Below are 12,274 nucleotides of genomic sequence, written 5' to 3'. Positions count from 1 at the left end.
GCACAATCGTTCCCCCATTTCCTGCTGTGCCGGGCCGCTGCTTGGATCAAGGGTCTGGTATTGTATTGGGGGCGGGGGGGGGGCAAGCTTTTTTTTTTGGTATCTTGGCAATTTTCAAATTCACCAATTTACCAACATAATAAACTCGAAAAATAGATTTGAATTGATCCGAACCGAAAAAATTTGTATCCATCCGAATTCCGAATCGAATTTGGATCCGAAAAAATAAATAAAATCAACTAATCGATATGAAACTAAACAAAATAAACTTTTTGAGCCTTTACATAGTCTAGTAGCAATCCTCGAACCTCCGGCTCGTATTGACATCTGTGTGTTTTATTTATAGAATTTCCTAAGCAAGAACAGAGGCGACAGATTTCTTTGGATTGGCTTGACTGATCTGGAGACCAAAAATACCTACAAATGGGTCGATGGCACAACGTTAACTCCGACATCATTCCAGTACGTTTGTTTTAGTAATGATTTCCTAAGATTTAAATTCCCTTATTCTGCACCATTCCATTTTGTACGACACGATATACATTCCCTATTTATACATTCTCATTCCGCACTCTGTGCTGTACATTTTGTATTCCATGCTCAGCCAATCTGCATTCTGTGCTACACATTTTACATACCTCACCATCCTATCCTGTACACTGTGCTGTACATCCCCTTATCCACACTGACTCATTCTATACGCAGTGCTGTACATCCCTATCCTACACCGCTATAAGTCGACCCGAGTGACGTGTTGCAGTAGATGTAAACCCAATCACTAAAATCTCATATCAGTTTTAACATGTTCATTTATGTCCAAAAGTTGATTCAATTCAGAAGCTTTCAATAAAAGAAAACTGGGTCCTTTGTTCAGGCACTTCTTGTTAGGCAGGGGCGTCCCGAGGCTGGTTGTCACGCGGAGCACATACCGGGTGACACTCCGCCATGACGTCATTGTGCATCTTATTGATACCTGCCTGCAGCCATCTTGGTGATGGATGCCGGCAGAGAGAGGAGGGGACAGTCACCCGGCGGGATAAGGTAGACCGCCGAGTCGGCTCCTCTCGCCTGAAACTGTCGTGCTCTTGGTTTATGACCGAGTGCCCAACTTTTCAGAGGGGGTGACTGTGAGTCATTTTGGTGTCACCCCTCCAATGGTCTCACCCGGGTGTGGGCTGCATTCCCCCAACCCCCCTTGTGACACCACTGCTGTTATAGGGGGGTAACTCTCCCCCAAAAATATCTCTCTGTCATGTGTTCCCCCTGGTAGAGATTACAAGCAGTCAGGGACACACACATTGCATAGACATGTCAGTCATTTTGGTGTCACCCCTCCAATGGTCTCACTCGGGTGCAGGGTGCACCCCCCGAACCCCCCTTGTGACGCCACTGCTGTTATAGGGGGGTAACTCTCTCCCAAAAATATCTCCCTGTCATGTGTTCAGCCTGGTGGAGATTACAAGCAGTCAGGGACACACACATTGCATAGACATGTCAGTCATTTTGGTGTCACCCCACCAATGGTCTCACTCAGGTTTGGGCTGCACCCCCAGAACCCCCTAGTGACGCCACTGCTGTTATGGGGGCGGGGGGGGTAACTCTCTCCCAAAAATATCTCTCTGTCACGTGTTCCCCCTGGTGGAGATTACAAGCAGTCGGGGGACACACTTTGCATAGACATGTGAGTCATTTTGGTGTCACCCCTCCAATGGTCTCACCCGGGTTGCACCCCCGAACCCCCCTTTAGATGCCACTGCTGTTATGGGGGGTGTAACTCTCTCCCAAAAAATATCTCCCTGTCACGTGTTCCCCCTGGTGGAGATATTACAAGCAGCTGGACACACACATTGCACAGACATGGTCCGTCGTTGTCAGGAAGCCGATCCAGGGCAATGATGTGCAGCCATTGCTAGAGCAAGTTCATGTAGACAGGAAGTAGCTGGAAGAGGCGGGGGAGGAGATTAAAGCACCGAGATGCAAAAAAAGGTTAAAAAAAACATTCCCCAGATGAATACCCGAAATCTTTATCTGTAATTTTTGGTTTATTGTATTTCCCCATCAGGTCATGGCACGAGAAAGAACCAAACGATGAATTCGGCAAGGAAAACTGCGGTCAGATGTGGCACCTGGGAAAATGGAATGATAAAGATTGCAATACGACCTTTTGTGCCATCTGTGAGAAAACTTTATATTAAAAACGTACAGGCTAAACAAAATCTCCTTCTACCATTTATTTCTGGGTCTGTGTAACCTGGACGCATCACCGGCTGCTCATCCTTTCTCTTGACAGAGAGATCTCGGCTATCCAGTTCCCGGCTCTGCCCACCGGTAAGGAGTGAATAGTGAAAATCTGTTTTACCTGCCACTCGTCTGCTCCGGTTCCACAATTCTGCTCAGTTGTCACCTGACTTTTTCATATTTTTTTATTCTACATATTTCCTTTTTAAAAAAAAAAATAAGTAAGTTTGTCCTCCGCAAGAGGACTTCTGAGTCAGTGGGTCCCGTATAACTGAGATATGGAAGTTGCTAAAACCTGAAGCAGGGGCCGAGGGTGGGGGCGGGAGCAGTGGGATCCGGTCCAGGGCTTCCCCTCCCCATTGGAGGGGGCACGGTCTGGTGCTTTACATTTTTAAATTAAAGCGGATGCCGTAATGTTCCATACTTGCTGTCAGCCTTCTGGGGAACACCTTGTGAGATCTTCTGCTCCCCTCCTTAGACCCTCCACAGACCTCCTGAGATCCTCTGCTCCCCTCCTGGACCCTCCTACAATCCTCCACAGCCTTCCTAAACCCTCCACAGCCCCTTTGAGATCCTCCACAACCCTCCTGAGAACCTCCAACGACTCCTGAGATCCTCCATCTGAAATATTTCAGGCCACAGTCCTCCAGAGAACCCCCGCACCCCTCCTGAGATCTTCCGCAACCCTCCTTAGACCCTCCATAGCCCTCCTGAGACCCTGCAAAGCCCTTCTGAGATCCTCCACACCTCTCCGGAGACCCTCCACAGCCCTCCTGAGATCCTCCACAGCCCTCCTAAACCATCCACAGATCCTCCACAGCCCTCCTAAACACTCCACAGCTCCCCTGAGACCCTCCACAACCCTCTTGAGATCCTCTACAGCCCTACTGAGATCCTCCACAGCCCCCGAGATCCACCACCTGAGATATCAGGCCGGCACCATGGAGCAGAGCAGCGGCACAGAGTATGTAGAAAATTCATATATTATTATTCTGCATTGTTGTATAATGTATTGTTGGGATTTGTAATCCTCTATAAAGAAACAAATGTTGCACCAGAAAATGTAAATATCAATGAATGAGAATATGTATTCATACCATCTGTTTTTCTTAAATAAGAAAACGATTGACAATCTTAACAGATCTCTAATCGGTAAAGATGTTGATGACTACCAAAGATACATCGATCGCGTGGATGGTTTTAATTCTTGGCGCCCAGTTCAGGACCGAACCTATCATCAAACCGGGTCCCTCCTCAGGAGTCATGTTGCAGGATGCTCCAGGATTCTTGTTGACGGAAAGAAAGATATTATCTCAGAAGATCTTTGTGAGTTTGGACCCCAAGATATCCGTTGAAAGGAACTACTATATATCCCATTTTCAACTCGTGGAAATGCAAGAGTGGTATATCGCACACATAAACCGAGCTCAAGCTAGAGTGCGAGACATTTTACAGCAAGCCAGGAAACCAATCATTATCCAACCAATGTCTTCAAACGAACGACCGAAGAGATTCATCGGTTTCTTGATTGCCAGCATCGTCTTTGCCACACTGGGTATGGTGGTATCCACTACCACTTCAGCAGTTATTTATTTATCCATAAAAACATTGCAAACTGAAGTAGGGAATTTAAGAGAAAACATTGATTTTCTATATCGAGAAGTTAAAATCCAAAAGGCTAATATGGAAAAGTTGATGGACGTAGTTAACAATATCATAGTTACTACAAACTTACATTCTGAACTGATTGCACATTCTATAGTTACATCAAAGTCATGAACGATTTCATTAATAAATATTATTTTTGAAAGATCCCATAATGTTCCATACCTTAACGTCCATAGATAAATTTCAAAATGGCATGAATGATTTACTTCATGGTCGCGTTCCATTATATTTTATTTCTCGAGACATAATAAAGAAAATGTTAAAGGAGAACTATTGGGTCAGGGCTTTTCCCCATAGTTCTCCTAAGGCTAACGGGAGAACACAAACTAGCGTCCTCCCGTCACCCTAAGCTCAGTATACCGCGAGCCACAGCTTGCGGTATACTAAGACGCCGCAGCTGAAGCGGATCCCGACAATTATGTCTGGATCCACCCAGCTGCGTGAGTGACAGCTGGCTCTGCCTATCTAGAGGTAGAGCCAGCTGTACCCGCCCCCTCCCCTTCCGTTCCGCCAGTCAGCGCTGGAGGATCGGAGCGGGGAGGGGGGAATCCAGTCCCTCCCCTATCACGGCTCTCTGCAGTGACAGGATCGAGAAGTGAGCGAGCGCCGGTATGTGTTCGTTCACCCCCGATCTACTGAGCCGACCTGTGACAGTTTCATTGAAAATCACTCACCTCATAGTTCTCCTTTAAGTGAAATAGGAGAAGCGACGGAAGAACTACATGTCCATTTATCATTTGAAATGGGAAGTGCTCTTCCTTTATACATTGGAATGGAGATTTGTTTTCTTTTATCAATACCATATTTGAGTAATAAGGACATATTTCAAATGAAATACATTCATAATGTTGGAACTTACCAGGACAATTTTCACATTAGGATACAGACTCCAGAGATAATTACGTATCACTTACATAGTTACATAGTATTTGAGGTTGAATAAAGACATGAGTCCGTCAAGTCCAACCTATTGCTGATGTATCATCTCATTTTTAGGAGTACTTGTACCCCTGTATATTACGGTCCCTCAGGAAATCGTCCAAAAGTTTTTTGAACAATTCCACACTCTTAGCTGAAATCACTGCTGGTGGGTTCCAGACCCTAACCGCTCTTACTGTGAAGAACCCCCTTTGCCCTTTGTGCTGGAATTTTTTTTCCACCAATTTTAGCTGGTGGCCTCTAGTCTTTGTAATGGAGTTATTCTTAAAGAGTTTGTTGCCAATGTTGCTACCACCATTGAACATCTTGTACATGAAAATCATATCCTCCCTTTATTTCCTTACTTCCAACGTGAACATGTTTAAATTTAGTAGCCTTGTCTCGTAGCTCTGGTCCTCCATACCCCTAATTAGTTTGGTTGCCCTCCGCTGGACTCTCTCCAGCTCAAGGACATCTTTTCTGAGTACTGGTGACCAAAACTGGAGCGCGTACTCCAGATGAGGCCGAACCAGCGGTATATAAAGTGGCAAAATTATAGACTTGTCCCTGCAATACATCCCCTTTTTAATACAGGACAAGACCCTGCTAGCTTTGTTTACAGCAGCCTGGCACTGCAAGCTACCATTCAGTCTGTGGTCTACAATGACCCCCAAATCCTTCTCCATTTCTGACTTCCCTAGCGGCATACCCATAATTGTATAGCCCATTTGTTTATTTTTAATCCCAAAGTGCATTACTTTGCATTTATCGACATTAAACCTCATCTGCCACATTAATGCCCACTCCCCTATTTTATCCAGGTCCTCCTGTAATGTTATAGTGTCTAAGTCCGTGTCTATTACCCTCCCAATTTTGGTGTCATCCGCAAACACGGAAATATCGCTGTTAACACCCTCCCCGATGTCATTAATAAATAAGTTGAACAATATGGGACCCAGCACAGAACCCTGAGGCACACTGCTCATTACACTAGCCCAGTCTGAAAAGGTGCCATTTACAGATACCCTCTGGACACGTTCCCGTAGCCAGTTCTCTATCCACGTACACACCACCTCATCTATGCCCATAGCCCTCAGCTTGTGTAGCAAGCGTTTGTGTGGTACCGTATCAAATGCCTTTGAGAAATCCAGATATACCACATCCACCGGCTTACCTCCATCCATATCTCTACTTACCCCCTCATAAAAAGTTAGCAAGTTAGTTAGGCAGGAACGGTCTTTCCTGAACCTGTGCTGATTGTCGTTAACTATGCCATTATCCTGAACAAATTCTACCAAATAGTCCTTAATCATGCCCTCTAACAGTTTACAAACTACCGATGTCAGACTCACCGGTCTATAGTTCCCAGGTTGGCACCTTGCCCCCTTTTTTTGTTGGAACCTGAAGTGTTCTCAATACCAATATTAAGTGAATGTGTCAAGTTTAAAGACAATCATTTTCAATGTGAAGGAAAACCTTTTGTATATGATGCAGCACAGGCATTATGTGGACTGGAATACATCAAATATGGATCAGAAAAATGTAGAGTAACCATCAGTAAAATACTAGACTTGTGCGCCGTCAAAAAATTAGTTCCGTTTCGTAATATCCATTATTTCGTATTTCGTAATTCGTATCCGAAACTCAATTCGGATTCGTACAAAATGCGGATTTTCGTTAGTTTCGGGACACATTTTTGTAACTTTACGAACATTCGTTATGATGAAGTTAAAAAGCAAAAATACCTTTGTTAATATTGGAGTTGATGTGGTAGTTGTTTTTTTATCCGAAATACGAATTCCGTTAACGGATTCCGTATCCGAATTTCGTATTTCGGACTTAAAAAAAAACTACCATCAACTCCAATATAAATGTACTTTGCTTTTTACCTTCAATGTAACGAATGTTCGTAACGGAACGAAAATACGTCAACGGAATTTCGTATTTCCTGCCTGTGTATTGTAATGCAACTCTCAGCAGCAGCGGATCCGTATTTCGGATTAAAAAAAAAATCTTGTCATGTTGTTCTACCTCATTTACAGGAGTAATATTAGTTACTGTTTCAAAGAAACGGAATTTCGTATTTCGGATATAAATTTGGAAACTGCCATTCGGATTTCGTATGCTTACGAATCTACGAATTTCAGGAAAATTCGTACGAATTTCGATTCGTAACGAAACGAATCGCACATGTCTATAAAATACAAGACAACTCAAGTGTTCAGGCCACATTAGTGGGGAACAGATGGTTAGTAAGCACTACTGAAAAAGAGGCGAATATTTATTCTAAAGAATTAATTCAGAATAAAAAGATATTGTTACCTACACCGGTAGTTGTCGTTTAAGTCCCCAAGGACACCAAAGTGGTCATCGGAGACACCACCCTTTATCCAGTAGGAAATTATGTTTGGGAACATGAATCCTGGTTTAAAATGTTTACTGGACAATAAACCTAACCATAAAGATAAAGATATCTTGACTATAAATACTCTGAGTTATTAATTGCGTGATCATCAATTGCTATCTCCAGATATCGGAATAAGTACATCCGAAATAGTGATATATATACACACTGAGTGGCCAGATTATTATGACCACCCCATCAGTACTTCATTGGGCCACCTCTTGCCTTCAATACTGCGGCGATTCTTCTTGCCATTGACTCCACGAGATGTTGAAAGGTGATGCGAGGAATCTGACACCATGACTGATGAATAGCGCTGTCCAGTTCTGTGAGATTTGATGGTTGTGGAACCGGCTGCCTGATTGGCTCTTTCAACTTCGTCCCACAAATGCTGCAATTGGATTGAGATCTGGTGATTGTGGGGGCCACCTAAGCAAGGTAAATTCTCCCTCATGTTCTTGAAACCGCTCCTGCACAATACGAGCACTGTGGCATGGCGCATTGTCTTGTTGGAAGAAGCCATCTCCATTGGGATACGCCATCAACATGATCAGCAACGATACTTTGGTATGTTGTGCTATTCAGACGTTGTTCCACACGAATTTAAGGGCCCAAATCATGCCCCAAATCATAACACTGCCCCCACCAGCTTAAAGGGTTGTACTCATGCATGTGGGGTGCATGCTTTCATGCTGTTCCCGCCAAATTCTCACTCTGCCATATGCATGATGCAACGGGAAACGTGATTCATCGGACCACATTATTTTTTTCCAATGCTCGGCTGTCCAATCCTTGTGTTCCTGTGCGAATTGGAGACGTTTTATCTTGTTAACTGCAGACAGCAAAGGTGTTCGAACAGGCCTTGGGCTTCCATATCCCATACAATGCAGTGTACGGCGAACAGTGCGTTCAGAGATCATTGGAGAGGATCCCTGATTAAGATCTGCAATCATTTGATGCACTGTTGCCCTTCTGTTGTCTTGTACCAGTCTTGCCCCTCCCCCGTTCTGCCCTAACATTGACTAGTCGCTGACGGCCACAATTCGCACGTTCACACCCAGATTTTCGGCTGACAGTCCGGTCTTTAAACACTTTAACAATGAGCCCCTGTTGAACAGTTAACGAATTCTGCTGTTTTGCTGATACTCGCTCCATGGCTCCGAGCGCCAACAATCATCCCACAAAGGCTGTTAAATCGCGTTGTTTCCCCGTATCTTCAGAAACAAATCACTTCTACTGTTCTACTGTCGTGGTAACCAACCCGCTTCCCTATTTATAATGGTCTGGCCCTCTAGCAACTTCAGCGCAAAATTATAGCTAATTTGCCTACAAAAGTCAGGTGGTCATAATAACTTCAGGGACTTAGCTGTGAGCCATGATTCGGCAGTCATCATGACTTTGCCCAATCATGGCTCTAAATGTGTACTGAGCCCTGATTGGTAAAGTCTTGCACCTGATCAGGTCAAGTGCAAGACTTTAGCCAATTACAGCTTCAGAGGGCGCAGTGCAGTGCGGGACGTTCCGCGGTAGAACAGACTGCCAACATCCCGCAAAGTTCGGGGAACGGCCGATGTTTGATTCGAACAGGCAGCCCATCACTAATGGTAATACCAAATGCTGGTTGTGGCGGTCTGCAGGCAGGGGGGCTTATTTGCATCAGGGTACCACTTTAATTAAGTACCGTACCATTACACATATTAGGGGGGATTTATCAAAAGTGGAGCAGCTAAAATCTGGAGCAGCTGTGCATGGCAACCAATCAGCTTCTCTCTTTCATTTTCAAATCTTAACTGAACAAACTGAAGAGAGATGCTGATTGGTTGCCATGCACAGCTGCTCCAGATTTTAGCTGCTCCACTTTTGATAAATTCCCCCCCATTGTATTTTTTCAATAACATAAAAGCTAATTCATTTTTTATTAAATGAATAAAAAAAAAAAAAGTTACAATTTAGCAAAACTCACAGATCCATGCTAAAATGTCATCTACAAAACAAAGTGACAGTTCTATCATTAAAAGGAGAACTATGGGGTCAGTGTTTTTCCCCATAGTTCCCCGAAGGGTAACGGCAGGACACAAGCTAGCGTTCTCCTGTGACCCAAAGCTCAGTATATAGGGGGCTACAGCTCGCGGTATACTGGGACGCCGCAGCCGGCGAAGGATCCCGATATTACTGTCGAAATCCGCCCAGCTGCGTGATTGACAGCTGGCTCTGCCTATCTAGAGGCAGAGCCAGCTGTACCCGCCCCCTCCCCCGTCCGTTCCGCCAGTCAGCGCTGGAGGATCAGACAAGGGAGGGGGGGAATCCCTGCAGGGAGCCGTGAGTGACAGTCACAGCTCTCTGCAGGGATAGATCGAGAAGTGAGCGAGCGACGGTATGTGTTCCCTCACTTCCCGATCTATTGAGCCGACCTGTGAGAGTTTAATTGTCACACGTCGGCTAGAACTATGAGGCTGAGTGATTTTCACGTGCCTCATAGTTCTCCTTCAATGCTGTGACTATGTCAGAGACCTCTCTGAAAGTTTGACTTTGCATCAATTTATTCTTAGCATTAGTAGTAGCTGAGTCTGTACAGCTTGTTCATAATGTGCTCTACGCATTTCGCAGGAATTAAACCCGCTTCCTCAGGAGCTTAGAGGTCCAACAATGTTGTCCTGTAACACTGAACAAGAGTCAATACATATGTTACACTCATACATCCACTCTCTGCTGGTAATAGGCTCTTTGGCTTTATAGTGAGTATATTACACTGACACTGATTTCTTTCTCTCTTCTTTCATAGGATTTTTTATATAGTAGGTTTAATAAAACATTTTATTGGATTGGTCTGACAGATTTGGAGAAGGAAGGTACATACAAGTGGATAGGAAGGCCCGAAGCGAAACAAATACAAAATAAATAAGCGCAGGGCACACATGACAAGGTTATTTATCAAAAGTGGAGCAGCTAAAATCTGGAGCAGCTGTGCATGGCAACCAATCAGCTTCTCTCTTTCATTTTCAAATCTTAACTGAACAAACTGAAGAGAGATGCTGATTGGTTGCCATGCACAGCTGCTCCAGATTTTAGCTGCTCCACTTTTGATAAATTCCCCCCCATTGTATTTTTTCAATAACATAAAAGCTAATTCATTTTTTATTAAATGAATAAAAAAAAAAAAAGTTACAATTTAGCAAAACTCACAGATCCATGCTAAAATGTCATCTACAAAACAAAGTGACAGTTCTATCATTAAAAGGAGAACTATGGGGTCAGTGTTTTTCCCCATAGTTCCCCGAAGGGTAACGGCAGGACACAAGCTAGCGTTCTCCTGTGACCCAAAGCTCAGTATATAGGGGGCTACAGCTCGCGGTATACTGGGACGCCGCATCCGGCGAAGGATCCCGATATTACTGTCGAAATCCGCCCAGCTGCGTGATTGACAGCTGGCTCTGCCTATCTAGAGGCAGAGCCAGCTGTACCCGCCCCCTCCCCCGTCCGTTCCGCCAGTCAGCGCTGGAGGATCAGACAAGGGAGGGGGGGAATCCCTGCAGGGAGCCGTGAGTGACAGTCACAGCTCTCTGCAGGGATAGATCGAGAAGTGAGCGAGCGACGGTATGTGTTCCCTCACTTCCCGATCTATTGAGCCGACCTGTGAGAGTTTAATTGTCACACGTCGGCTAGAACTATGAGGCTGAGTGATTTTCACGTGCCTCATAGTTCTCCTTCAATGCTGTGACTATGTCAGAGACCTCTCTGAAAGTTTGACTTTGCATCAATTTATTCTTAGCATTAGTAGTAGCTGAGTCTGTACAGCTTGTTCATAATGTGCTCTACGCATTTCGCAGGAATTAAACCCGCTTCCTCAGGAGCTTAGAGGTCCAACAATGTTGTCCTGTAACACTGAACAAGAGTCAATACATATGTTACACTCATACATCCACTCTCTGCTGGTAATAGGCTCTTTGGCTTTATAGTGAGTATATTACACTGACACTGATTTCTTTCTCTCTTCTTTCATAGGATTTTTTATATAGTAGGTTTAATAAAACATTTTATTGGATTGGTCTGACAGATTTGGAGAAGGAAGGTACATACAAGTGGATAGGAAGGCCCGAAGCGAAACAAATACAAAATAAATAAGCGCAGGGCACACATGACAAGGTGTATAGGGGAGACAAGCTAAAGGGTCAACGAGGGTTCGGTCTTGGGGGACATGGTCACTTACATGATTGGACAAGTCAAAAAGGTTAGGTGGGGCTTGAACGGTGGTCTGAGGAGGAGGGTCTTTTCTGCAGCAGTTGGAGATTTTCTGAGGTAAAGTGAACTTCCCTCCCGCCCGCCCGCCCAAGGAATTTTGGTGTGAGTCTGGGTGGTATGCGGTTGGGGTCTTTGGAGGCCATCAAATAATAGGTGCTGGTGGTTAAGGTTTGGGGCACCTGTCTTGGTATGGGTCCTCTATTCAGCTAATTTTGGAGTGTATGCGGTCAGTTGGTGGTTGTCCCCGAGGCGGTGTGTTGCGGCTGGGGGCCTAACAGGTTATAGTACTGCCGCAAGTAACGGATCAAAGGTGTGGCCTTCAAAGACCTGCAACTTTTGTTCTGGTAATTGTTTATATATAATATGTTTTATATATCAAGTTTGTTAATAAAAGGCTGCCATGGCCATTTTATACCAATTTGGAGTGTGGTCTAGTTATTGGTTACAAGGACGGGTGGTGGGGGCCTTGGGGGCTTGTAATGGGAATGTATGGGGACATCTATGCTACCTTAGTAATGATGGCACAGGATTATCCTACAAGTAAGTTGTGTGTATATTATATCATTTCAGTGTAATGCAGTACTAACAAAAGGTTGCCCATTCGTTGAACAGGCTGAATATTGAAAAGCGGATCACTGCAGTAGCAGAGAGAACAGAAGCGAGTGCTGAGGCATGTGTCCATGTAGTGGCAGCGAGTGTTGGTGCAGTGGAGAATGGAGTGTGGACATTTGAGGGAGGTGGTGAGAACAAGGATGGGGAGGATGGAGGTCAGGGAAGTGGTGAGGTTGGTGGGCAGGTGTGGTGAGG

General features: G+C 44.7%; 1 protein-coding gene across 1 annotated transcript in view; it reads left to right on the top strand.

The window, feature by feature from the left end:
• The first annotated feature begins 3,630 nt into the window (after positions 1 to 3,630).
• The window catches only part of LOC108790532 (carbohydrate sulfotransferase 9-like), an 87,302-nt gene continuing 78,658 nt past the window's right edge, over positions 3,631 to 12,274 (top strand). The window contains exon 1 of the mRNA XM_018560811.1: positions 3,631 to 3,793. Within this exon, the coding sequence (XP_018416313.1) occupies positions 3,631 to 3,793 (163 nt within the window). The remainder of the gene's footprint in view (positions 3,794 to 12,274) is intronic.

The sequence above is a fragment of the Nanorana parkeri genome, unplaced genomic scaffold (assembly GCF_000935625.1).
Source record: "Nanorana parkeri isolate BGI_ZX_2015 unplaced genomic scaffold, ASM93562v1 scaffold479, whole genome shotgun sequence".
NCBI classification, from domain to species: domain Eukaryota; kingdom Metazoa; phylum Chordata; class Amphibia; order Anura; family Dicroglossidae; genus Nanorana; species Nanorana parkeri.
The sequence above is the reverse complement of the archived record's forward strand: the minus strand, read 5'-3'. Positions and strand labels throughout refer to the sequence as shown.